The sequence below is a fragment of the Lepidochelys olivacea genome (genome assembly GCF_965140295.1).
Source record: "Lepidochelys olivacea isolate rLepOli2 genome assembly, chromosome: 3".
NCBI lineage: Eukaryota > Metazoa > Chordata > Testudines > Cheloniidae > Lepidochelys > Lepidochelys olivacea.
In genome coordinates this window covers 207,353,395-207,378,898 of record NC_140413.1, presented here as the reverse complement: position 1 = coordinate 207,378,898, position 25,504 = coordinate 207,353,395, and the positions used below count along the sequence as shown (strand labels likewise).

Genomic DNA, 25,504 nt, shown 5'->3' with positions numbered 1-25,504 from the left:
TGATTCTGTAGCAAGTTCAACAGCTACAGAACCCCAGATTACACTGGACCCCGGATTGATACATTTCAATAAGCAGAAAAACAAAACACCCCACAACCACCAGTACATTCACACAACATTAACTCACCTGATGGAAGAATTCGGTGTCAGATCACGCAACAATGGAACAGGAGACTCTACTGTCCTAATGAAAGGGAAAAAATTACCAACTTCATTTTCCTTAATTTGAGACTGTTACCATAATTCACATGTTCCTGTCTGAACAAAGCAGTCTGTAACCCACACAAACTGAAGTTTTGAAGAATTGTCTTGCTTTACAATTAAAACAATGGCTAGCTGTTCTTACATCTTTTTAACAGCAGTTTCCAAAAGATGCAAGAGTTTCCTTTCTAATTAAAGTATAATTCACTGGGTGCACAGTTCTATCATACCTCTCCCCGATTAGATAGCTAAACTGTGCCCCTTTAATCCAAGCAGTCAACAACTTGACACACAGAAGGTAACTGCCTTTGTTATTAATCAGAAGTATTCTCCTTCTCTGAAGATAACAGAAATAAAAGCCCCACTCCCTGGTTCATGCTGCTACCAGTAACCTGTTTAAGAATACTACATAGCTTACTGGATCAACCTTTAGGTCATCAGCAAGTGCTATGTACTCTCTGGTTGGGCATGGTGATCACCATCTACTTGTTAGTTCCTTTTCACCAAAAACTGCAACTTCAGTAAACCAAGGCATAGGCAAGTATGTATTACCACCCTCAGAAAACATGAATTCAACAATAGTATGAAGACAAATGATATAAATGATATTTATGGGCATGATATAGATGGCCATGATCCAATAAAGCACACAGTGCTGAAACCTCAACATCAGACTGGAACAAGATTCCCCTGATCTGCTGAAAGATGATCAGAGACCCAAACATGAGATTACTGAAGACAGTAGGCCCACTTATGAACTCCCCCCACCCTCATTAGCTCTTCACCTGTTGAAGTTTATCATATAGTACGTGGTGCACAGTATTCTCTTAATATCAAATACATAAGAACAGTCTCTCTCGGAAGGCAAATACTGAAACGAGGATGACCACTGTTGATTTCATAAGTAATGAAGACACTTTCTCAAGCATGTTAAGTCCACTACCTTCCAGTGCTCTTAAGCCAAACCCTTCCGAAACAGAGCAATGCAATGGGACCGGAAAACCATAAACACTAGCTGAAGTTTTATGTAGATAATAGCAAGCAACCTTCTTTGAACTCTAATGGAAACAGTACTTAATTCCAAAGCCAAGTATTTAGAGACATCAGATTTTTCTGGGTTTTTGTTGGGGAGTGGGGGAGTTTTGTTTTAGTTTAGACAAGCTAAAGAAAGTATCCTTCAGTGGCAAACAACTCAGACCGAAAGCTATACTCACTGATCTGGAAGAACTGCATTTTCATTCAGAGTAAGTTTTCCCTGGATTCCATGGCACAGTTCAGGGGGTATATCCACTGGCTACAGAAAAAATGTTTTTTCAGCTGAAGCAGGCAACTAGACTGCTCCCTCCCATAAATACAATAATCTTAGAACAAATGTAACATACCTCTGTGCTACTGGATTTGTACAGTTCTAATACAAAGTCACAAAGCAAGTGATGTTTCCCAACAAACATAACATCACCACCAAGACTATTTCTTCGGTCTAGAATAGGAGAAAGGAGAAATTGCGTGATAATTCAGTATGAAGGAGATTTAAAGCAGCAAAATATGCCAAGATAGCACCATTGTGTTGACAGGTGTCTGCTGTAGTTCACTAATTTTCTACTGAAAGTTTCGTTTCTGTTAAGGAGAGACTGTAATGCACACTCCATTGATATAAGTCCAAATTCTTCTCTATGGCTTGCACTTTTGAGGGGGATATGGGTCTCTTTTCAAGGAAATATTTCTCATCTGCTAATTATTTGCAATGGTGTGACCACACTTGTACAAACAATCCTCTGTCCATCAGGAAGGAGATATCCAGTCACAATTCGGAGCTCATGATTAGCTCTGACTATCTGCTTTGTGTAGGCAGTCTCCTTGGTTAATGGCTTCCAAAGCTGCAAAATATAGATAGGTCCCTACAGGATAAGGGCAGACTAGTGTGTAGTATGCCCTAACTTTCCACCCAATAGGCCGAAATGCAGAGCAATATGAAAGCAGGGAGGGGTCCTAAAAAGGGATCTTTACCCTGACTAGCCCATAAAAGTAATTTCTTCACCATGACTAGGATCTGAACGCAGGTTTCTAGGTTCTTCTCCCCTGGCATCCAGAAGGCTCCCAGGAGGAAATGCTGGAAGGTCTGAAAATGGAATTGTGTCTATGTAGGATCAAACAGATGTGTTGAGGCTTCCCTGGGCCTCTGATGACTGACCCAAGTTTCAGAATTTTTTCCAAGGACGGAAACACCTTTTCCCCTCTGTGGTATTGTTTGCACCCAGGTGCTTTTATCTCTGTTCAAAAAAAGAGTGCCAGAGAGGGAAGAGGCTTGGAGTGAGATGCACTACCAAATCCATCTTCAGGTGCAGAACCAGGCGGGCATGAAAAGTTTACTTATGACTAATTCTTTTGAAAATGTAAGAATGGCAGCTGCTGTGTTCAGGACAGAGCAGTCTTTCACTACTATCTGGATGATAGTGAGATGCATGGAAAGGATTCTGAATTAGTTTTCTTCATGGACCCTTTGCTTAATAGGAGAGATTTTGAGTCAATGCCATGAAACACTGGATAGGTTCGTGCATCTAGTGAGACCACCTGTAAATTCTAAAATGGGGGTAAGGACTGGGAAAGGGACGAGGAAGAACCTTCCCATTCTTTGGCCGATTCATCCATCCCCTGGAGGGAAGGGGGGAGATAAACAGGTTATAACAGCCACCTATGGCAGAGGAGTCCCATGATAGGATGGAAGAGGGACAAAAGAAAAAGCAAGCTGAGAGGAGGCTGTATGGAGGAGATTTTTAGACTGGGGAAGATAAAGCTCCCACTTACCCCCCTTTGGAGCATCGGGAGGGACACTGCATAAGCTTGGCTGAGTCAGAATAAGGCCCTTGGATTTAGTCTCTCTAGGAGGTTAGGGCGCGAAAAGGTAATCTTGACATCCTCCTCCAAACTACTTTCCCCCTCCTCCTGTACTCGGGCATGGTGGCCAACAGAGATGTCCCACCTTATGGAGGGTATGCTTCCTGAACTGCTGTGAGAGCACCTGCATCAGCCCCATTCCCAGTCATATTGAAGCCACGAGGGAAGCTTGTAGCAATGTGGACCTAATGAACTCTGTTCATAAATAGGACCACAACAAGAAGCTGAAGGGTGGCACTGACACCGGGGCAGAGTCTATAGTTGCTGACTGGCTTTTTTCCTCCTCCCAGCTTCTTATCCTGGCTTTCCACCCTGAAGACAGAGACAGGCTGAAAAAGCCACCTTGAGCTGGCACTTCACCTGGAAGAATCCACCTTCAGGGAGCTTAGAAGCTGGTCATGAAAATTCCTGTATCCTGATAGGACACAAACTGCCCAGTGGACAGAGGACAGGTGTATTCCCATTTGGTTTTACCAGTCTCACCACAGAGAATAATTGAGTCCATTCTTTCGATTAAAATGTGTTCATCTAGCAATTACTCATTCATGCAGGGCGTACCAGCTGAATCATTTCATACAATAACTTGAAAATTAGATTGTGTTAAAATTCTGCTATGGATCCGCTTAATTTCAATAAGTGCAAGTGAAGTCTGATAATTCTGTTTTTACAGCAAAGATCACTCCATTTACAAGCCACTGAATTATTTGTGGAGCAAAGGTTGCAGTTTGACATACGGAAATCAATAGCAGCCATCTATTGTACCCTGTTCATTTGAGTTTTAATACTGCATGAACGATAAGTACACTAACAATGAAAGCCTTAACGATCACAGTCATCATAATGAAATATCATAATTCTTACTTTCATCGGGAGTGAGGTCAGGGTAAACCTCTTCCAGAGCAGCTCTCAGACGGCGCTCATCAACGAATGGCAGCAGAGCAACACCTAATTAAAACAAGCTATTAGTTAAAGATGCAAAACTTTCACAGTCATTGAGCTAAGCCACCAAGTTACCCTGCTTATCTAACAGCGAAAGATTAAATGGGTTTTTTCTCCCTTTCAGTGTAAAAATTCAAAGCAATAGTCAAAAGGATTCAGTCAACATTGTAAAAAAATCTAATTCATTTGTTCCAGAATTTTCCAAATACTTTAGAAAAAAAGGGTTTAAAAAAAAAAGACCCACCACCACAAAAGCAGCTTTGACAAATACGGCAATTTTCTACAGTACCTTACTGAATTAAGTTTGTATCATTGTGGGCCAAGGACTGCACGTGATTCAATGGGGGAGCCCCTCCACAAATTAAGAATAGTAGCGGGGGTGGGGTGATTAGGCAAATTCACTCAGGTTGTAACACCTCCAGACAGGTACCACCCTCCTAGGGAAACTTGCCGATACAAGTTTAAAATAGATTCTCCAAAGGACAAAGACAACAGACAAAGATAAATAGCCTGAATTTAAAATGACTCAGGGACTTCCTTCTGATCCAGCAAATGGACAGGACCTTCTATCCAAAGGGAAGGTCCCAATCCTCAGGGAAGGGTTGGAAAGACTGACACTGATCAGAGCACTTGTGGAAATGGGGGTGGGAGGGGTGATCTCTGATAAGCTTATTAACATGTGTGCAGGTTCTTTTATTGTTTTAATGTTTTCTCTGTAATGCTTTCACCTTCAGAGTAAATGTGCTTGCTTAGGAAAAGCTGTGTGGTAACTTAAAACGATGGCTAATCACACTGTTTAAAGCCTCTGAGGAGAAGGCAAAGCAGGACTGCTTTGGCAGTCTGATTTTCTATAGAAATCCCTGTAGGAAGGAGACTGGAAGCCTGGAAAAACCCCAATGAGAAGGCAGAGATGTAAGTCTCTGCCCAAGAGAGGTGATGGCTCAGGAGCCTAAAAGCAGATGCCCATGGTGGACTGCAGAGGGGGAATACAGGTGCAGTGTCCCTGAATTGTGAGAGCGGCAATCCTAGGGTCATTTTTATATTGCATCTATTTTTACATGTTATCATTATATGTTATATACAAGAATAGCTTGATTTTTCAGATTTCATGCTGTGTTTGCAATGTTGACATTTAATTTTATTTTAATAAAGTATACAGAAGTCAGAAAATATATATGGAATTCCAATTTTAGTCACTTCTGATTATAACCATGCTCTGCGAAAGACAGAAATGAAATGCTATATACTTAATACAGGAATCTTAACTTTTTAAAGTAATTATTTCATTTAAAAACTTTAATCTTTAGTATTTACTTTGCTAAACTGAATTAATTTTTTTAAATCTGGACAATTTTGGAAATAAGACTTAAAACTCTGATTCATAGTAACACATGGCATTGCACGGTTACAGGTACCCATTACCACAGAAGCATCCTTTACACAGTTCAGTTCAAGGTTAACACATCATGCCCCTCCAAAGCAAGCAAGTCCACTTCTCTGAATGGATCAGAACCAGGGGGAGGGTGCATGTGTGCAAAGAGTAACAACTAGGAGAACAAACTGCAAGAGACTAATTGTTAAGGGGATTTATACACCTATAGTTAGTAGAATGACTGAACAAAGATCCACTGTTTTGCACCGCGCTGTGAAAAGCGGCTGGAATGAGCCGAGCAGGAGCAAACTCCAAGCTGCTTGACTCATACCCTGAAAGCAAATTCTCAGCCAGAACAGGATTGGTAGCACAATATACATATGCTCCAAGTCAGTGAGGATTATTTAAAAGACAAGCAACCTGCCCTTCTGTACTAACTGAAGTTTCCAAGAACTGCCTAGTGTACACCATGTTGCAGTGGTCTAGCCCTGAGGCTATGGTAGTACAGCCTTGAAGCAACAAAAGCATGGAAATAAAGGATAAATCCAGTGAGGTCTGAAACCAGGAGGAAAAGCAGCAACCTTGTGACCAGGCACAGCAGAAGAGGCTTAAATAAAATCACCAACACATATGAATCCAGGAATAAAGAGCAAATTGGTAAGACTCGGATTGCATTACATAAACCTCCACTGCAGACAGCCACCGCTTCTGGTATATACTCAAAATGATTTCTCTCTGCCAGAAAGTATCAATTCTACCTTATCTAAATTGATCTAGCCACTGGAAGACAGCGTAAAGGAGATCATTCAGGTTCAGTGAAACAGGTGATACAGCGAAGTATCATTAGAAACATTAAAGACCATCCATATTATCCATTATATGTATTCCAAGAGAAAATGGAGGCCCGAGTCAAGATTAAGATCCCATTTTGCTGAGCAATGTACTTAGTGGCTCCTATGGTTATTTCCTGTACCACCCCTTTGCACTCCATCGAACTAAGTTGAGAACAGCCTTTTATGTGATCTAGAATTGGCTTTTCTGAGAAGCAATTAGAGGTGGCAAGAAATTTCTTTTCGAAATTTTGCCTCAATGTGACATTTGATCAATTTATATTTGAGTAGCTGAAGTCACTCTATTAGTTTTGTTAGACTTGGTTGCCTTTGATCTCCGCCAACACTGTACACTCAAGTGCTTCCCAACCAGAAGGCTGTGGTCGCCTAAAAGTACATCAATTTTCTCATGACTTGGTATTTTTATCGTTACCAATTCTACTGTATGGTTCTCCACAGATATTCCTACTTCATTAGATTCTAAAGACCTACAAGTTATAGAAACTTTAGGTTGTAGATGTGGGGGAATCAGTCTGGAGAAATCTAATCTGACATTGATTATCATGCACATTGTAGGGAGAGTGGTCACTTTGGATAAGCTATTACCAGCAGGAGAGTGAGTTTGTGTGTGTGGTTTTTGGAGGGGGGTGAGGGAGTGAGAGAACCTCGATTTGTGCAGGAAATGGCCCACCTTGATTATCATACACACTGTGAAGAGAGTGGTCACTTTGGATGGGCTATTACCAGCAGGAGAGTGAGTTTGTGGGGAGAGGGGGGGCGGAGGGTGAGAAAACCTGGATTTGTGCTGGAAATGGCCCAACTTGATGATCACTTTAGATAAGCTATTACCAGCAGGACAGTGGGGTGGGAGGAGGTATTGTTTCATGGTCTCTGTGTGCATATAATGTCTTCTGCAGTTTCCACGGTATGCATCCGATGAAGTGAGCTGTAGCTCACGAAAGCTCATGCTCAAATAAATTGGTTAGTCTCTAAGGTGCCACAAGTACTCCTTTTCTTTTTGCGAATACAGACTAACACGGCTGTTACTCTGAAACTAATCTGACATTGTTTTCCTTCCTGAATGACATCTTTAGTTTGCTTTATTATTTAAATATATATTTCTCATACGCCTCGTACAACCATTATGTTCAAGTCTAATCAAACAAAAAATTACTCAAATCTCATAACAAAACACATCCAAAAAGACAGGAGCAGGCCATGAAACAAATAAAAGCAGGTATTTCCAAGTTAAAAACCCACTGAAATGCAGCCACTTCTGAGGCGAAACAATGGTAATCCCTTATTGCAAGACAAATTTAAAATATTTCAATTAATCTTTGAAGATAAAAGCAATCCAGCAAAACTGAAGGATGAATATTCACTTTTTAAAATATAGGTACCTCTTTAAGAGGAATATCAAAAAGCATAAGTTAAAAATACAGGATTTCTAGATGCTTTTTTGATCAAGAAGATCAATCTATTCCTAGTCTTAAAAATACTTCCTGCATACAATTCCCTCTTAAATATGAGAATGCCAGATGCTAATCCAGAACAAGCAATTTATAATACAACTCTGCTTTTTAAAAAGTTACAAAGCAAGGATTACAGAACATTGAAAACTCTGGCAAGCTATATGAAACATCTTCCATTGTTTTAGGTTGTCAACTTAACCCAGAATCAATAGCTTCAAGTAAAAAGCTGGAGGAGCTAAGGGAGACAGAGAGGTACAACTATGAGACTTTCCAGGACACCGTAGAATGGTCCCACCACCCGGGTTTAACAGCCTCTGGGCTGTTGAAGAGGATGAAAACCTCAGGGAAGGAGAACATCCAACTGGAGCAGAGGGAAACAATCCCAAAGTTGGGATCCTCCTTCTAGATGATGTTGTGGTATCCTCTCGCACTGAGGATACCTATCCACGGGAGGGAACTCCAGTTATTAGGAAGAGACAGGTATTAGTAATGGGCGATTTGATCATTAGAAACATAGATAGCTGGGTATGCGATGACCAGGAGAACTGAATTGTGACTTTCCTGCCTGGTGCAAAGGATGCAGATCTCTCGAGACATCTAGATAGGCTTATGTGTAGCGCTGGGGAGGAGCCAGTGGTCATGGTACATGTAGGTACCAATGACATAGGGAAGGATAGGAGAGAGGTCCTGCAGGCCAAATTTAGGTGCTAGGTAAGAGACTGAAGGTCAGGACCTCCATGGTAGCATTCTCTGAAATGCTTCCAGTTCCATGCGCAGGGCCAGTTAGAGAGGCAGAACTGCAGGGTCTCAATGCATGAATGAGACAATGGTGTAGGGGAGGAGGGGTTTAGATTTATTAGGAACTGGGGATGCTTTTGGGAAAGGGGGAGCCTATACAGGAAGGATGGGCTCCACCTAAACCAAAATGGAACCAGATTGCTGGTGCTTAACATTAAAAAGGTCGTAGAGCAGTTTTTAAACTAAGGGCTGGGGGAAAAGCCCACAGCTGCGGAGGTGCAGGTGGTCTGGACATCCCTTAGGAAAGGATCTATAAATGGAGATTCCCTATGTTCTAATAAGGAGTAGAGGATGGATGATAATAAAATACAGGTAGGATCTGATGAGAAACAGTCAAAAGAAAAGAAGTCCCATTCAATTACATCATGTAATGGCAGACAGCTAAAAAGTGACAAGTTTTTAAAGTGCTTATATACCAATGCTAGAAGTCTAAATAATAAGATGGGTGAACTAGAGTGCTTCATATTAAATGAGGATATTGACATAACGGGTATCACTGAAATTTGGTGGAATGAGGATAATCCATGGGACACAGTAATACCAGGGTACAAATATATATTGGAAGGACAGAACAGGTTGTGATCGTGGGGGAGTGGCACTATATGTGAAAGAAAACAGAATCAAATGAAGAAAAAAAAATCTTAAATGAACCGAACTGTACCACTGAATCTCTATGAATAGTAATTCCATGCTTGAATAATAATATAGCAGTAGGGATACATTACAGACCACCTGACCAGGATGGTGATATTGACTGTGAAATGCTCAGGGAGATTAGAGGCTATTAAAATAAAAAACTCAACAACAATGGGGGATTTCAACTACCCCCATACTGACTGGATACATATCACCTCAGGAAGGGATGCAGAGATAAAGTTTCTTGACACCTTAAATGACTGCTTCTTGGAGCAGCTAGTCCTGGAACCCACAAGAGGAGAGGCAATTCTTGATTTAGTCCTAAGTGGAGCACAGGATCAGGACCAAGAGGTGAATACAGCTGGACCGCTTGGCAATAGTGATGATAATATCATTAAATTTAGCATCCCTGTGGCAAGGAAAACACCCCAGCAACCCAACATTGTAGCATTTAATTTCGGAAAGGGGAACTACACAAAAATGAAGTTAGTTAAACAGAAATTAAAAGGTTCAACACCAAAAGTAAAATCCCTGCAAGCTGCATGGAAACTTCTTAAAGACACCATAATAGAGGCTCAACTTAAATGTATACCCCAAATTAAAAAACATAGTAAGAGAACGAAAAAAGAGCCAACGTGGCTAAACAACAAAGTAAAAGAAGCAGTGAGAGGCAAAAAGGCATCCTTTAAAAAGTGGAAGTTAAATTCTAATTAGGGAAATAGAAAGGAGCATAAACTCTGGCAAATGAAGTGTACAAATATAATTAGGACGGCCAAAAAAGAATTTGAAGAACAGCTAGCCAAAGACTCAAAAAGTAATAGCAACAAAAATTAAGTACACTAGAAGCAGGAACCCTGCTAAACAACCAGTGGGGCCACTGGACGATCGAGATGCTAAAGGAGCACTCAAGGATGATAAGGCCATTATGGAGGAACTAAATGAATTACTTGCATTGGTCTTCACAGTTGAGGAGGTGAGGGAGACTCCCAAACCTGAGCCATTCTTTCTAGGTGACAAATCTAAGGAACTGTCCCAGATTGAACTGTCATTAGAGGTGGTTTTGGAACAAATTGATAAACTAAACAGTAATAAGTCACCAGGACCAGAACCCAAGAGTTCTGAAGGAACTCAAATGTGAAATTGCAGGACTACTGTCGTCTGTAACCTATCATTTAAATCAGCTTCTTTACCAAATAACTGGAGGATAGCTAATGTGATGCCAATTTTTAAAAAGGGCTCCAGAGGTAAGCCTGACTTCAGTACCAGGCAAACTGGTTGAAATTACAGTAAAGAACAAAACTGTCAGACATATAGGTGAACATAATTTGTTGGGGAATAGTCAACATGGTTTTTGTAAAGCCTCACCAATCTTCTAGAATTCTTTGAGGGGATCAACAAGCATGTGGATAAGGGGGACACAGTAGGTATAGCATATTTAGATTTTCAGAAAGCCTTTGACAAGGTCCCTCACCAAAGGCTCTTAAGTCATGGGATAAGAGGGAAGGTTCTCTCACAGATTGAAAACTGAGCATTTATTCCTACCCTTTGTTTCCTATCTTTTAATCAGTTACCAGAATGGAGAGAGGTAAATAGTGGTGTCCCTCAGGGGTCTGTACTGGGACCAGTCCTATTTAACATATTCATAAATGATCTGGAAAAAGGGGTAAACAGTGAGGTGGCAAAATTTGCAGATGATGCAAAACTACTCAAGATAGTTAAGTCCAAAACTGACTGCGAAGAGCTACAAAAGGATCTCTCAAAACTGGGTGACTGGGCAATAAAGTGGCAGATGAAATTCAGTGTTGACAAATGCAAAGTAATACACAATGGAAAACATAATCCCAACTATACAAATAAAATGATGGGGTCTAAATTAGCTGTGACCACTGAAGAAAGATCTTGGAGTCATTGTGGAGAGTTCTCTGAAAACATCCGCTCAATGTGCAGCGGCAGTCAAAAAAGCGAACAGGATGTTGGGAATCATTAAGAAAGGGATAGATAATAAGACAGAAAATATCATACTGCCTCTATATAAATCCATGGTACGCCCACATCTTGAATACTGCATACAGATGTGGTCGCCCCATCTCAAAAAAAGATATAATGGACTTGGAAAAGGTTCAGAAAAGGGCAACAAAAATGATTGGAGTATGGAATGGCTGCCGTATGAGGAGAGATTAATAAGACTGGGACTTTTCAGCTTGGAAAAGAGACGACTAAGGGGGGATCTGATAGTGGTCTATAAAATCATGACTGGTGTGGAGAAAGTAAATAAGGAAGTGTTGTTTACTCTTTCACATAACATAAGAACTAGGGGCCACCAAATGAAAACAGGCAGCAGGTTTAAAACAAACAAAAGGAAGTATTTTTTCCACACGACGCACAGTCAACCTGTGGAATTCTTTTCTAGAGGATGCTGTGAAGGCCAAGACTATAACAGGATTCAAAAAAGAATTAGGTAAGTTCATGGAGGACAGGTCCATCAATGGCTATTAGCCAGGATGGGCAGAGATGATGTCCCTAGCCTCTGTTTGCCAGAAGCTGGGAGTGGGTGACAGGGAATGCATCACTTGATGATTACCTGCTCTGTTCATTCCCTCTGAGGCACCTGGCATTGGCCACTGTAGGAAGACAGGATACTGGGGTAGATGGACCTTTGGTCTTAAGAAGTAACTAGAGCTACAGCACACGGAAGGGGAGACATTGGGAGAAAAGGGTTCCTTCTTAATACTGCTGCACATTACCTCCTAAGAAAAGCAGTTAACAGGGATCCCTATAATTTATCAACATTATGTCATATACTTTGATTTAATATTACCAAAATATTTTACATCTCATTCTTCTAGCTATGAATATTTTACAGTGTCAGTCAATCTACATAATAAAGTTAAAGTTACTTTTCCAAAACAGAATCAAAGTTACCAGAAAGAGTTCAAGCCTATCTAAACACCACCAAAAATCACAAGAAGTGATGTATGAAACTAGTGATTTCAAAGATATTTGAAACTCTCTGCTTAGATCCAACTTCTCAAAAAATCAAATCCTCAACTGCAACAGCACTGCCAATCCTACACGATGAATTAACAAGATCATGTTCAATCAGGAGAAGTCAATTTAAACAGAGGATTTAACACTCTTCAAGATTGACACTAACTTGCCAATAGTCCTTGAAAATCCCTTTGATTGACAAGCCTCTAAAATACTTGTCGTGTAGTAAATTTCCATCCTTAGATTTTTTTTATTTTAAATTTTTTTTTTTTTTGTGGTGAAGATTTGCAGGACCATGCCTAAAAAATGTGTAGTCAAAGATGCAATAAATAGACTCAACCAAAAAACAAAACATGGCCTGAAGATATTTTTGGCATAATTCCATAGTAAGAAATAACTAGATGCTTACATGTAGCATTTAACTTAGCTGCCCTATTAAGATGTTTCTAATATTAATAAGGATCAATTTTCTTACTTTATTTTTGCATTATCTGTTGGTATTAGTATTATCTCTTCTCTCTTTTCATAGACTCTTTTGAGTCTCCCACTTTCATCAGGTTCCTTCCCCTCCAATAAGCAGCTTGTTTTGGCCTCTGTTATAAGAGAATGCACACTTGACTCCCACAACTCATCTTCGAGCTGTTGTCCAAACAGCCTCTGTCTTCACCCCTTCGTCTGCAAACTCCTTGAAATCATCTACAACCACTCTCTCACTTTTCTTTCTAGAGGCTCACAAATAAAGCTTCAATTCCTATCCACTCCTGTGAAACTCACTAAAATCAGTAAGAGCCTCTTTCTGAGCAAATCCTAGACCCTGTATATCATCCTCATCCTACTTGATCTATCAGGTGCCTACAAGGATATCCCCCTTCTTGAAATCGTGTCTGCAGTTGGCTTTCATGACTGTCCTCTCCTTGTTCTCCGCTCACCTCTCTAACAACGTTTTCAGTGTTTCATTGGGAAGGTTCTTTTTATCTCCCTTCAATTTTTGGTAACTATCCAACAGGCTCTCTTCCATGCCTTCTCTTCTTTTTCTCTCTGTACTCCCTCAGTGGCAATCTTATTCACTTGCATGACTTTGACTATCAACTTTGTGCAGATAATTCTCAAACCTACCTCTCTACTCTCCATTCAAACGCATGTCCCTGCTTGTCTTTTTGACCTCCCCTCATGGTTGCCCAAGTCTTCACCCAAAACTGTGCTCTTGGTGTCCTGCCCCATCCCTTGATGATCCCTGTCACCATGGACAACGTGATCTTCCCAGTCGCTCAGACCTGTAATCTGGGCATCGTCTTTGAATAAATCCAGTCTAGCTCTAGATCCACCATATTCAAGCAGGATTTAGAACATTGCTACTACCTGACCAAGTCACCCTGAATTTTCATCACAAACACCATTCCAATCTCTGTTGCAAATCTGAGCACCTCTCTCCATTAGACAGCAACCAGATCTCACCTCCTGCAGCCCTTATGCCCACATAAGCTTGGAGGGGGCTACAGATGGGAAGGTGGTGAGTCAGAGAAAGTGCATGAACCCGCTGGAGGTGAAACGGGAGAGGACAGTGGAGATCTAGATCTGGGAGTACACACTCCAGAGCTTAGGGAAAAGTCTCTGCACACCTATTTGCACCACGGGGACTTGTATTTTTTCCTCACTATTGTCTAACGTCAGCAATATGCATAGGAATCATTTCTAGCCATACTAGGGATCACCATTTCTTATAGAACAAAATTATTAGCAGCACCCAGAATTAGTAGACCAGCTAAACCAACTGAGTTATTCTATACGAATTAGATTAACTAGGAAAGAAAAGGATGTTTTGTTATTTCTATTTTTGGACACTTGGGAGGATACCACAATGACAGAGAGCACGCAATTGACCAGAGGTATCATGGGAGGGCAATGTTGTATTAAACTGGCAAAACACCTAATTTAAATATTGACAGAATAATACAACTAATATTTTAAAGAAAAAAAAAAGTACATTAAGTACTAAATATTATTTCTTCATTCTTAGTTTGTATGTACCTGAAACGTTTCTCTACTGCCTACAGCATTGTTCACAAGGAACTAATGAACTACTGATTGAACAGAATACGATCCATTAATTAAATGCAAAGGAGACAAAAGACATAATTATATAGTAAGGCTGATAAAGAATAGAAAAATGATTAATCTATTTCTGGCCAAAGTTAACTGGTTCAGAATGACTGCTAAAATTACTATTAATCATTGCTAATCCTGGATCAGTTACTGAATCATAATTTGCTCTTCACATGAATTTATTTTTTTAAAAATCTGCTGTAAAATGCTCTTTCCTTCCTTAAATAATGCATTCAAATATGACAGTAAACCTCATTAATCATTATCTAATTAAAATCCTTTCCTATTTTGTTCACCTTTTTCAGACATCCCCCAAAATGAAGATTAAGGTTTCAAGTTCAAATAGAGAAAGATCTTAAATTTCACCTTGCCAAGCAAATTTCTTCCCATTCAAATCAATAGCAAAATCTTCAGGGTAGAAGTCAATTATACTTGATTCCTGCATTTGAGAAAAATCAAAAGACCATTAGAAACAAGTCTGCATATAGCTGGATGAACCTTCTCTGTTTCTTATCCTGCTTAACACAAAACTGTTTAATATGGCTAATGAAAAGGAATACACTAATATAAAATACCATCCAAGCTAGAAGGCTGCAGGAGAACCCCACAAACCCAACAGAGATTCAAGGATTGGCAAAAGAAGACAAGCAGGATAGGATTTTGGGGGAATTCAGGAGAATGGAGCTAGGCCTGGAATAATTCTGGAATAGGAATATTTTAATATAGGAATATAGGAATATCTGGAATAGGTCTGGAATAATTCGCAGGGTTTCTTGGAAGCAGAGATTTTGGATTTGCTCTAAGGAAATGAGGTCAGGAAAAGTCATTTAATACATTCAAACATTTGAAACAAAAAGATTCACGTTTCACAAAGCTGTATGACCAGACAAGTAAAATTGTTACTTTCCCCGGTCAGTATTATTCCTTTAAAACAAACCAGTAGCAGAAAGAGAGGATTCTTACTGGATCCGTCATGAGCTTCCGCCATGTTGGTGGTAGAAAGTTACCACTAGCAGCAGGAAATACTCCCATGAGTTGTTCAAGTGGTCTGAACTGCCAAAACAAAGAAAGGAAAAATGTGAGTGACTTCCAATAACCTATTAAAAGACAGAATAATAAATTAATGTCTCTTACCGGTTTTGTACCCTTTTCAAAGTCTGAGGGCAGGTCTGCAATACCTTCAAAGTCAGAGGCAAATGGCGCATAATGGAAAGGATAGTACCACTTCCAGGAAGCACAACCCTAGTTTTGCAAAACAAGAGACTAATAAATGATACAGCTCAGAAGAGCTAAATAGTCACATATACTATTAGTGGCTATCGAAAGATGACTAAACTTAACCCAGTGTGAGCACCAGTGTTATAGCCATGTCATGGATAAAGTTAAGACCTGTCAAGGGTATTTTTTCGTAAAAGTCAGGGACAGGTTGCGGCAATAAACAAAAATTCACGGAAGCCTGTGACCTGTCCCTGACTTTTACTAAAAATACCGGGGTGGGGAAAACAGACAAAACAGAGCATTGCCAGAAGCTTGCAGCTGCCCCAGCCCTGCTGCTGCTCCTGTGGGAGGGGCTGACCGCTGCTGCTCCAGCCCCAGGGTTGCTGATCCAACCCCAGCCACTGTTCCAACCTTGAGGCTGCTACTCCCGCCCCAGAAGTCACAGAGGTTCTGGAAAGTCACTGAATCCATGACCTGCATGACAGATTCACATCCTTAGTCACAGAACTGGGAAAGTTGCCTCCCAGGTTCACTGAGGAAAGAGTTGCTAGTTCTAAATCTCTTTTGAAATTGGGCTACTCCACCAGAGTTCAGGTCAAGGCTGAACAGATGTGTCCCAAGAATTCAGCAGAAGGCTATGTGGTTAAACTCAATGGGCAGTGAAGGAGACTGCAGGGACTTCCTGAAGAACTTTTGAGACAAAGTCTTAAGTCAACACATCCCTTTGTGCCTGTTACCAGAGATAGAACTGCTTCATCCAAACACACATCCAGAAGAGGTTCTCTGAACAGTATTCCAACAGCCACTCTTGCCAAAGTAGCGACCTTACTCATGAAAGTATGACTTCTCCTACATTACTGGCATACTCCCCCTCTCCTCAAAATGCGTAGAAGCACATATGTAGTTCTAGTCCTAGTTCTTAATCCTTGGCTGTGTGTACTTTGTCTGAAGTTTGTGTGTTAGAATGAGCAGAGGTCACTTAACCAGAAGTAGTTACTATTGCATGTAGTTTCTGCATATTCCCTAGAGCGATGTGCGTCTGGAACAACAGAGTTTCAGAACCTTCTAAATAGCCATGTCACAAGCCTTCCTTGCAACACTGAATGTTTGGTAGCCACAGCTGTAGGAGGGGCATGCAGCCCCAACTGCCACAGTATCTAAGAGGATAAGGCAGGAGGGAAGTATGAATGTGTGTAGGCAACTATCTTAGAACTAGTTACAAGTAACCTCTTCTCAATCATATGTGAGGTGGCTTCTACATGTCCAATACCTTCCCCAGGATGGCAGGCTGAGGTGTTCTAAATAAATAGTGATTGCTAAGCTGCCCTCTTATGGTATCCGCTTGAGAGGTCATAAAACAAAATAGTGTTTGTAAAGGTGTGAACGGAACTCCATGTTGCATCCTGCAAATATCAAGTATGGAAACATTACTTAGGCAGACAGATGCTGTCTTGGTATTAGTTAAATGAGCCATAAGAGAGACAGGTATTCAGACATTATGTAATAAGTAGCAGATTTCACTACATAATGTCTTTAAGTGGATAAAATTACGTGGAAACGGTATTCCCTCAACACTGATCTTCTGTATATCTGGGTATCTGAGTGACTTCAAAGTCTTGGTCCCATTTAAGCAAAAAGTTTAAAATTCCATATAACCTTTCAGTATGAAGTCATGTCTCCCCAGGATGCACGTGATACTTTGGGAAGGAGCAAAAAGCATAATTGACAACTTTGGAGAGGAAATTAGTAGGTGGTTATTGGACAACTTTTGTCAATCAAAGCTCACAACTCACTCTCCTCTCAAGTGTAAATGTGATGAAGAATGTTCTCTTAAGGCAAAAGATGGAACAAAGAACCATCAAGTAAGTTTCCTACTTAAAACTTTGATCAGAGCATTCTACAGCATTCTACTTTGCTTGTACGTATGCCTGTGCTTCTTTAGGTATAAAACTCAGAATAAGATTGCAGTCAACCTGAACGATAGTCACAACGAACGGTTTGGAACAGTTAAATCTTGACATTTCTTGATCATTTCAGCACACAGAATCCTACTTTTGAACAGGTCTTAGCAAGTTGGATATAGAAGAGATTAATTCAGTGAAGCTGTCCATTAAAAAGCTTGAAGATGCAAGCAAAAAAAGTCTTTGCTCCCTTTTTAAATCTAATCTTTGTAAGTTTCTGAAAAAGATACTTTTGTCAGCTGTTGATAATCAAAGGAAGACTCACAGAGTGAAATCTGCAGACTCGCAGAGTGAAATCCTATGGAAAGTGATAAATCTTAAAGAACGGAAGTGGTCTCTCAAATTCCTGAAGAAGGTGGTAAGCATTACAGAGTTAGCTGCAGAAAAAAGCCATTCTGACTGCTTGGCTAGCTGCTGAATCTTAAAACTGTTCCGTCTTTCTAGCAAGCACAGGTTCTCTTTCCTACTGCTTCTTCAGACACAGGACACATGCAGAGGTACTAGGTCGCATGCCACCGTCCTAATGGGTTTAAACGCAACTAACTTCAGTTTCATGGTCTTCCATAGGTTGAGTGAGACCATATCTGATTTGATGGAATTTTAACAGGAAAGAAGGACAAGAGCACGTTAAGTGAATGAGACTTGATCTGCTGGGTTGGTTACTCTGTTCACTTTTCAGAATGGCTTGCCTTCACGAATTTGCAAATTATGTTGTGGAAACAGTGGTACTACTTTTGACTTCCTTTACAGTGGAGGCGAACGGACACAGGAAGTTTTTGTATTGCTGTCAGTTAGATTGTTTTACACCTCCATTTTTTCTAGTCTTCTGCTTTTTTCTTCCTCTGATGCAGTTTATGGGTAAGCAAGTGAATTTCATGACATTTAAACTATTGTCTCCCTGAGCATCATTTCTTCAAGTGTAAAGTGATCCTTTTCAAATCCCAAAGGAGGGCTCTTTGCCTGAGACTATTCTCATAACACAAGAACTAGGGGTCACCAAATGACATTAATAGGCAGCAGGTTTGAAACAAACAAACAGAAGTATTTTTTCACACAATGCACAGTCAATCTGTGGAACTCCTTGCCAGAGGATTTTGTGAAGGCCAAGACTATAACAGAGTTAAAAAAAACACTAGATAAGTTAATGGAGGATAGGTCCATCAGTGGCTATTAGCTAGGATGGGCAGGGATGGTGCCCCTAGCCTGTTTGCTAGAAGCTGGGAATAGGGGACATCACTTGATAATTACCTGTTCTGTTCATTTCCTCATGGGCACTTGGTATTGGCCACTGTCGGAAGACAGGATACTGAGCTAGATGGATCTTTGGTCTGAGCCAGTACGGCCGTTCTTATGAAAGACAAATTCATCTACACAGCTTAAGTTTCTAGAAGCTACGCTTTAAAACTAAACCAGATAGAGTTAACAATTAGCCTACTCTAGTCCACTTCAGATTTAAAAAAAAAAGACCGTAGTTATTAAAATGAGCAATGTGTGTTTGCACAAGAAATAGCATCTTTATGGGAATAGGAATTTCTGGCCAACAACTTGCAAACATGTTTTCTACCGTTCATATTTAGCTGTCATGCAATCTCAAAATTTAAAGAATGGCAAACACCCTGCCTTGTTACCTACATGAAAGTGAAAATGGCACACCAGATGCCAGGCTTTTTCATGATTCACTGAAACCTAAAACACTGTTCAATCTATCCTGCACCTCTAAATGTAGTATTTCATTTCAAAATACAAATTAAAATCAGTGACCTAGCAGACTGATCTAAATCACAAGAAAAACTAGTAATAAATTTTGTATTTAGTTAATATAACCCCACTTACATATCATATTTTCATACTGAAATAGCACCAACAAAAACTAAACAGACAACACATCCTACAAACAAAAACACACCGCTGCATACTATCTTCGCTACTTGATATTATTTAAACTATCTATTCCCACTTCATACAAACTTCAGCTTATTTTGTTCTCAGAGCACGAAACTAGTTATTAACCATCATTGCTACAATCCCCAATATGTCTAACTAATCTCTTGCCAATCTGACATCTCAATTATCAAAAGATTTAAATCAGATATAGATTACTTCAATTATAATGCACTTCATGAAACATCACTACAGTCCACAGAGAAGACTGACAATTCTGTACCTCTCAAATTCTTACAAGCATTTTGCATTCTTTCCCCTTTGTTCACTCATTTGCAATTAGTTTTACCAGCCCTTACATTGCTATATTCCTCAATTCAAAGAAAAAGCTTGGTAGCTTCAAATATTTACAGTGCCGGACATTTCATAGAATATCAGGTTTGGAAGGGACCTCACACAGCTTTTATTCCCTTAGAAACAATCCTCTGCTGTTCAGCTACCGTTAGTAAGAAAATATTAAAATGACTTATTGATGTTGTGATTAAGCATGAATTTTCTATAATATTTTATGAATCCTACATGTGCCTCAGTTCCCTATGTATTTGCATGGCTTGCCAGTGGGGAAAAAGGATTAAGTTTGCCCTTAGCACAGGCTAAATAGACACAGGCCTGTGTGTTATCTGGCTGCGAGAGCCTGAATGGGTCATTAAAAAGGATTGGCCAAGGCAAACCCCTTATCACCAGAAAACTGGAGAAGACAGTGGAAAACCCAATCATCAGGACACTGACATACCAAAGGACCCAAGGGGAGATGGATTTCCCTGCCTCTCAATAGGGAAACTGAGCAAAGACCCCAGCTCAAGAATAAAAGGACTGGAAGGTGTGATAGACAAGAGCAGGCTTCTGGAGGAAGCTGGGGGGCCCTTGCATCTGGGAACTGACTAAGAACATCCGATAGAGCCTGAAAATGGACTTTCATTACAGGTTGGCTCAGGCTCTGGGTTAACCAGAATGGACTATGCTTTAACCATCATTTCTCTGTGCTAACCTAAGGACTTCCTATGCTGTGTCCAGTTGCCTAATAAACCCTGCTGTTTTGAAAAGCTGTTAAGAGAGTCACTGTAAATAACAGGTAGAGGCGCATTAATCCCTGAAGAGAATACACGTCTCTACCCGAGTTTCCCTCAGCTGGACTCACTGAACAGAGCTCAGCGTGAAGAAGGGCTGCAGCCCAGAGATTCAGTCTCAAGAGGCGGTGAGGCCTACCCCGAAGGAAGAGCGAGACCCCTTGAGAGTCTGGCTCACTGAAGTGGTTCCTCCAAGGTTCTTTCCAAAGCTGGGGGTGTAGCACCAATCCTATGGATCCGTGAGAGTTTACAACCATGATCTACTGAAAGACAGACGGGCTGCAGACAGGGAAGAAAATTAAATTTAATAGAATAAAAATTTACGTACCTGATAATAGTACCTGAGAACCCAGCAAAGCCCTTCAACATAAGACTGTACAACTTTACGACGGAATTTCTCCTCAGACACATCAACATCAAATTTGTTCTTATAGTAGCGCTGTTTCCAACCAGATTCCCATAACCTACACAAGAAGCACAATTAGATTTTAGTTTATAATCGTTTTCATATTACATATTTAAATGTCTCAGATTTCGCAACGAAAGCTAAGGCAAATGCTGTATTAGCATGAGGGTAATGGTATGGCGAGCATCTCATCTCAAGAGATGCACCAATTTAAAGTCACTTCCAACCCAAATTACCATTTGATTTCTGACCATATCTTCTACTAATTTAAACCTGGGCTTGGAGAGGGTGGGCAGGGACGGATGGAGACCCAAGAGCCAGAGGAGTAAACACACTGGCCAGGGACTGAGATGAAAGTTATGATTGGGGAAGCCAAACTTGAAAGTTCAGGAGTAACACCCTGAGGAGCAGTTTAGTCCTTATTCTGTGCTGCCTGGACAGCATTGTGATTTCTACAAAAGATGCTGTCCCTGAACCCTGCTTGAGTGGATAAGGATAGTTTTCAAAAAATAAAAAAATTGAAATCATTTTTATTTTTAAAAACAAACAAACCTATTTAAAATGTGAAGCTATGACAACCTATGTTAAGACCTAAACTTACTATAATCTATTAAAAGCACTTAAAGATATGCTGCATCAGAGAGCTCTCCTCAAGTTTTAAGGACTTGAGAAAGGAGTTCCCTTTTTCAATTAGATACAGAGTCAAGGGACAACCATCTAACTCAGGGGTGGGCAAACTTTTTGGCTAGAGGGCCACACTGGGGTTGCAAAACTGTATGGAGGGCCATGTAGGGAAGGCTATGCCTTCCCAAACAGACTGCCTCCACCCCCTCCCACTTCCTGCCCTCATCAGAACCTCTGACCCCCCCAACCCCCATCCATATAAGCTTATAAAGAAGCATATAAGCTTCTTAGGAACTTTTGAAAAACCTAATAGGCACCTATCTGCATCTTTAGACACCTAAGTATCTTTGAAAGTCTGGCCCACAGTCTGTTCACTAACTATCGTTAATACTTCATTTACTAAATCAGTTTTAAATGCAAAATATGTTTTGATAAACCATCTTTGTTTCTTTATGTATCCAGTGTATTTAAAGATATTGTTTTAGTTAATCAAAACAATCCTAAAATGTTAAGATTTTTGCATTTTTAACTGAATTCTGATTTCCATCCAAATGTGGCTTGCACAAATCACAAGTAAAATGACAGCCTAGTACATAAGAAACGGATCACTCAACATTTTCTAAAATAATAAAAATGTAAAAATTAAGAATGTGAATAAATGTATGTTGAGCTTTGTAATTGCTTAAATAAATATGTATAGACAGTGCATCCTAGTTAGCAAAAAGTAACCACCAATTTAGTGTGATGGCTATATTTGGTGGATATATTAAAACATGTTTATTTGCAACAAATGACAATAAACCTGTCTTTAGGAAAAATTAATAAGTATAAATGCAAAAATATCAAATATTTAAATCAAGGTTTCCTGCTTGCCAATTTATACTTCAGTGTGAATGCACAGGAAAAGAAAAGAAAGAATAGTTTGGCATAAGATCAAAGGACATTGATCAAATATGGAATGCAGGATGCAGTGATGAATGTTACTCAAACTTTGCACCCTACTAAGATTTTAATGTGCTACACTTAAATAAACTTTTCTTCCTCTCTGTACCTAGGTCCCCGCCCCCTTCCCACCACCACCAATTGGTACATTTCTCATGAAGCTATTCCAAATAGGGAATGAAGTGACAGTGGATTTCTCTAGCCTTTCACCTTTTGAGATCTTGGTTCAAACCTTATTTGAGTTATGAGTGAGTTGGCTAAACTTGTTTTCACCTTATTCCTACCCCTTCATTTATTTAATCAGAGGGCATCTTGCTCATAGCTAACATACATACCCAGTATAAAATCAATATTAAAAGATGTATTTCAGTAATCAATATAAATAAAGCTGCACACCTAGTATAACTGAACTTTATGGGTTAAATAGCTCAAAAATTCACTTGCAAAACAGTGGCATTCAGCTCACATAATCAAAGCTAAACACTGAATGTCTAGCCAATTTAGCGCTTGGTCTCAAAGGGAGTAGTGGCTTGGAGGACAAAAACCTGTATGCATACTAATCTAGATACTTAGATTTAACAGCTATAGTTTACACATCTCACTGGAATTTACTGAATATTCTAACCCTCCACATTAATTACTCATGGATAAAAAGATCATAGGAAAGCATCTGAAGGCACTGCTGCTCTAAGCTAAATGGCATTAATTAGGCTGCATCTACTTCAACAATTTGCTAACAAAGTGCTACAAAAAATGGCTTCACCTGATATTATCCTCTGGCTCAGGTTCACTGTCACTGTCTTCTGCTTTTCGCTTAATTCCTCCTGCTGGGGAAGGGGTGCCATCAGAAGTGAAACTAGTATTAGGAGATGTTGAAGGAGTCTAGGGATATAATCATATATAAACACAGGAAAGAAGGGTTTTATTACGCATTTCATATTCAAATTAATGGTTTTGTGTGAAGAATTAAGAACGTTTGTTATTTTTACTTTAAAAACAAACTACACGCTACACAATCCTAAAATATTAGGAAGTCCACTAGCATAAAATAGAGCTTTATAATAGAAATCAAACACTGGAATGTAAAAACAAAAACCAACAACAAAACATGATTTTTTTGTGACAAAGCATAAAACGTTTGGTATAGCCCAGTCTAACAGTAGGAATAAAAAACAATTGGATACAAGGCTTATTTTATTACTTCTCAAAAAGAAAAGGAGTACTTGTGGCACCTTAGAGACTAACCAATTTATTTGAGCATAAGCTTTCGTGAGCTACAGCTCACTTGAGCTGTAGCTCACAAAAGCTTATGCTCAAATAAATTGGTTAGCCTCTTGCATCCGATGAAGTGAGCTATAGCTCATGAAAGCTTATGCTCAAATAAATTGGTTAGTCTCTAAGGTGCCACAAGTACTCCTTTTCTTTTTGCAAATACAGACTAACATGGCTGCTACTCTGAAACCGTTTATTACTTCTGTTTATCATGGCAAAAAAACAGGTCACAATGTGCAGACTAGAATATAAAGATGACTTAGAATTCAGAACTGGCAGCCAAATTTAGAATATTTCTGAAAATTGCAAGTGACCCTCTATTCAAATGTAAGTATTTTAACATAGAAGAAAATTTTAGGAAGTAGAGTTTTAGGAAGTCGCTCTTATTTTTGCAGATCATAGTTAGAAGATATTTACGGTAAATAAAACTTAAACACTGAAGGTTGTGGCAAACTGACAAGAGCTAGGAAGTTAAAATTCTGATGAAAGCCTCAAACAATTTGCTTTAATACACAAAATTTCAGGATTAAAGCAAGTAGTAAATTAAAAAGGCAAACTTATTTACCCAGGCTTACTGGACAAAATACTTACTAGGAATGGAGAAATTTTTATTGAAATGTGCATTTACTGTTTGGATGGACAAACAGAGCAAAAGGGGAATCCTTACTATACTTCCACAACAACCACCTCTAGTTTTCAATCACTCAACTTTCCTAAAGTTTGCCTGTAAGCAGGTATAGGAAATTTTTAAAGAAAGTATAAACAAATTAGCAGTTCAGTCTTTATTTTTATATATTAGGGGCAGCAGGGAAGATATTCCTTTGCATTATAGAAAATTGATTTTTGAACAGCATTATAGCTGAAACAGAATCTAGAAAGTTAAAACCCAGCCACTGTGAAGCTAGCCATTGCAAAAACTGGTTGGAACTTGGCTATGTTACAAGGCCCTAGGCAGGGGAGAACAATTTGCACATACACAATAGATATTTTTTTCCACCAGTGCTCAAAAGGGAGATACCTGTACATAACGTAGAGCTGCCTGACTTAGCTGCATATTAAGCGTGGACACCTTCTACGGTCCACTGAACGAACCAGAGCTAAATAGCTTATGTATGTGCAAAGAGTCATTCAGTATGTAACACTGACAACCAACACTAAAAAATACAATTGGATGAGTATTTTTTGAGTACGCTGTTTCAGAGTAGCAGTCGTGTTCGTCTGTATCCGCAAAAGGAACAGGAGGACTTGTGGCACCTTAGAGACTAACAAATTTATTAGAGCATAAGCTTTTGTGGGCTACAGCCCACTTCATCGGATGCATAGAATGGAACATATAGTAAGAAGATAGATAGATATATTACACACATACCGAAAACATGAAAAGGTGGAGTAAGAGGCTAATTAATTGAGTTATCACTGCAGTGGTCCTCAAACTTCTGTACTAGTGACCCCTTTCAGATAGCAAGCCTCTGAGTGCAACCCCCCTTATAAATTAAAAACACTTTTAAATATATTTAACACGATTATAAATGCTGGAGGCAAAGTGGGGTTTGGAGTGGAGGCTGACAGCTCACGACCCCCCACGCAATAACCTCGCGACCCCCTGAGGGGTCCTGACCCCCACTTTGAGAACCCCTGCTCTATTGCACTAACATTAAATATCAAATGGTGCACCTTTCAATTTATTTTCAAACTGCAATTTTTCCGACAACTTCACGGGTGTATTCACTCAGAGCACAAGGGAAAATAAACTAAAATACTCTCCACTGGAGAGCATCCCCCTCTAAACCAAATAATCCTACAAAAAGGACAGTCTACAGAATTGTTCCCAGAGACAGT

The 25,504-nt window shown here is 39.7% G+C and overlaps 1 protein-coding gene across 1 annotated transcript in view; it reads right to left on the bottom strand.

Moving 5' to 3' along the window:
• XRN2 (5'-3' exoribonuclease 2) overlaps positions 1–25,504 on the bottom strand; it is an 85,080-nt gene that overhangs the window by 31,097 nt on the left and 28,479 nt on the right. Inside the window, exons 16-24 of the mRNA XM_084622280.1 lie at positions 23,157–23,275; positions 20,750–20,885; positions 15,369–15,476; positions 15,198–15,287; positions 14,601–14,673; positions 3,958–4,041; positions 1,584–1,681; positions 1,416–1,495; positions 128–184 (exon numbers count right to left, since the gene is read on the bottom strand). Coding sequence (XP_084478406.1) covers positions 128–184; positions 1,416–1,495; positions 1,584–1,681; positions 3,958–4,041; positions 14,601–14,673; positions 15,198–15,287; positions 15,369–15,476; positions 20,750–20,885; positions 23,157–23,275 — 845 coding nt within the window. The remainder of the gene's footprint in view (positions 1–127; positions 185–1,415; positions 1,496–1,583; positions 1,682–3,957; positions 4,042–14,600; positions 14,674–15,197; positions 15,288–15,368; positions 15,477–20,749; positions 20,886–23,156; positions 23,276–25,504) is intronic.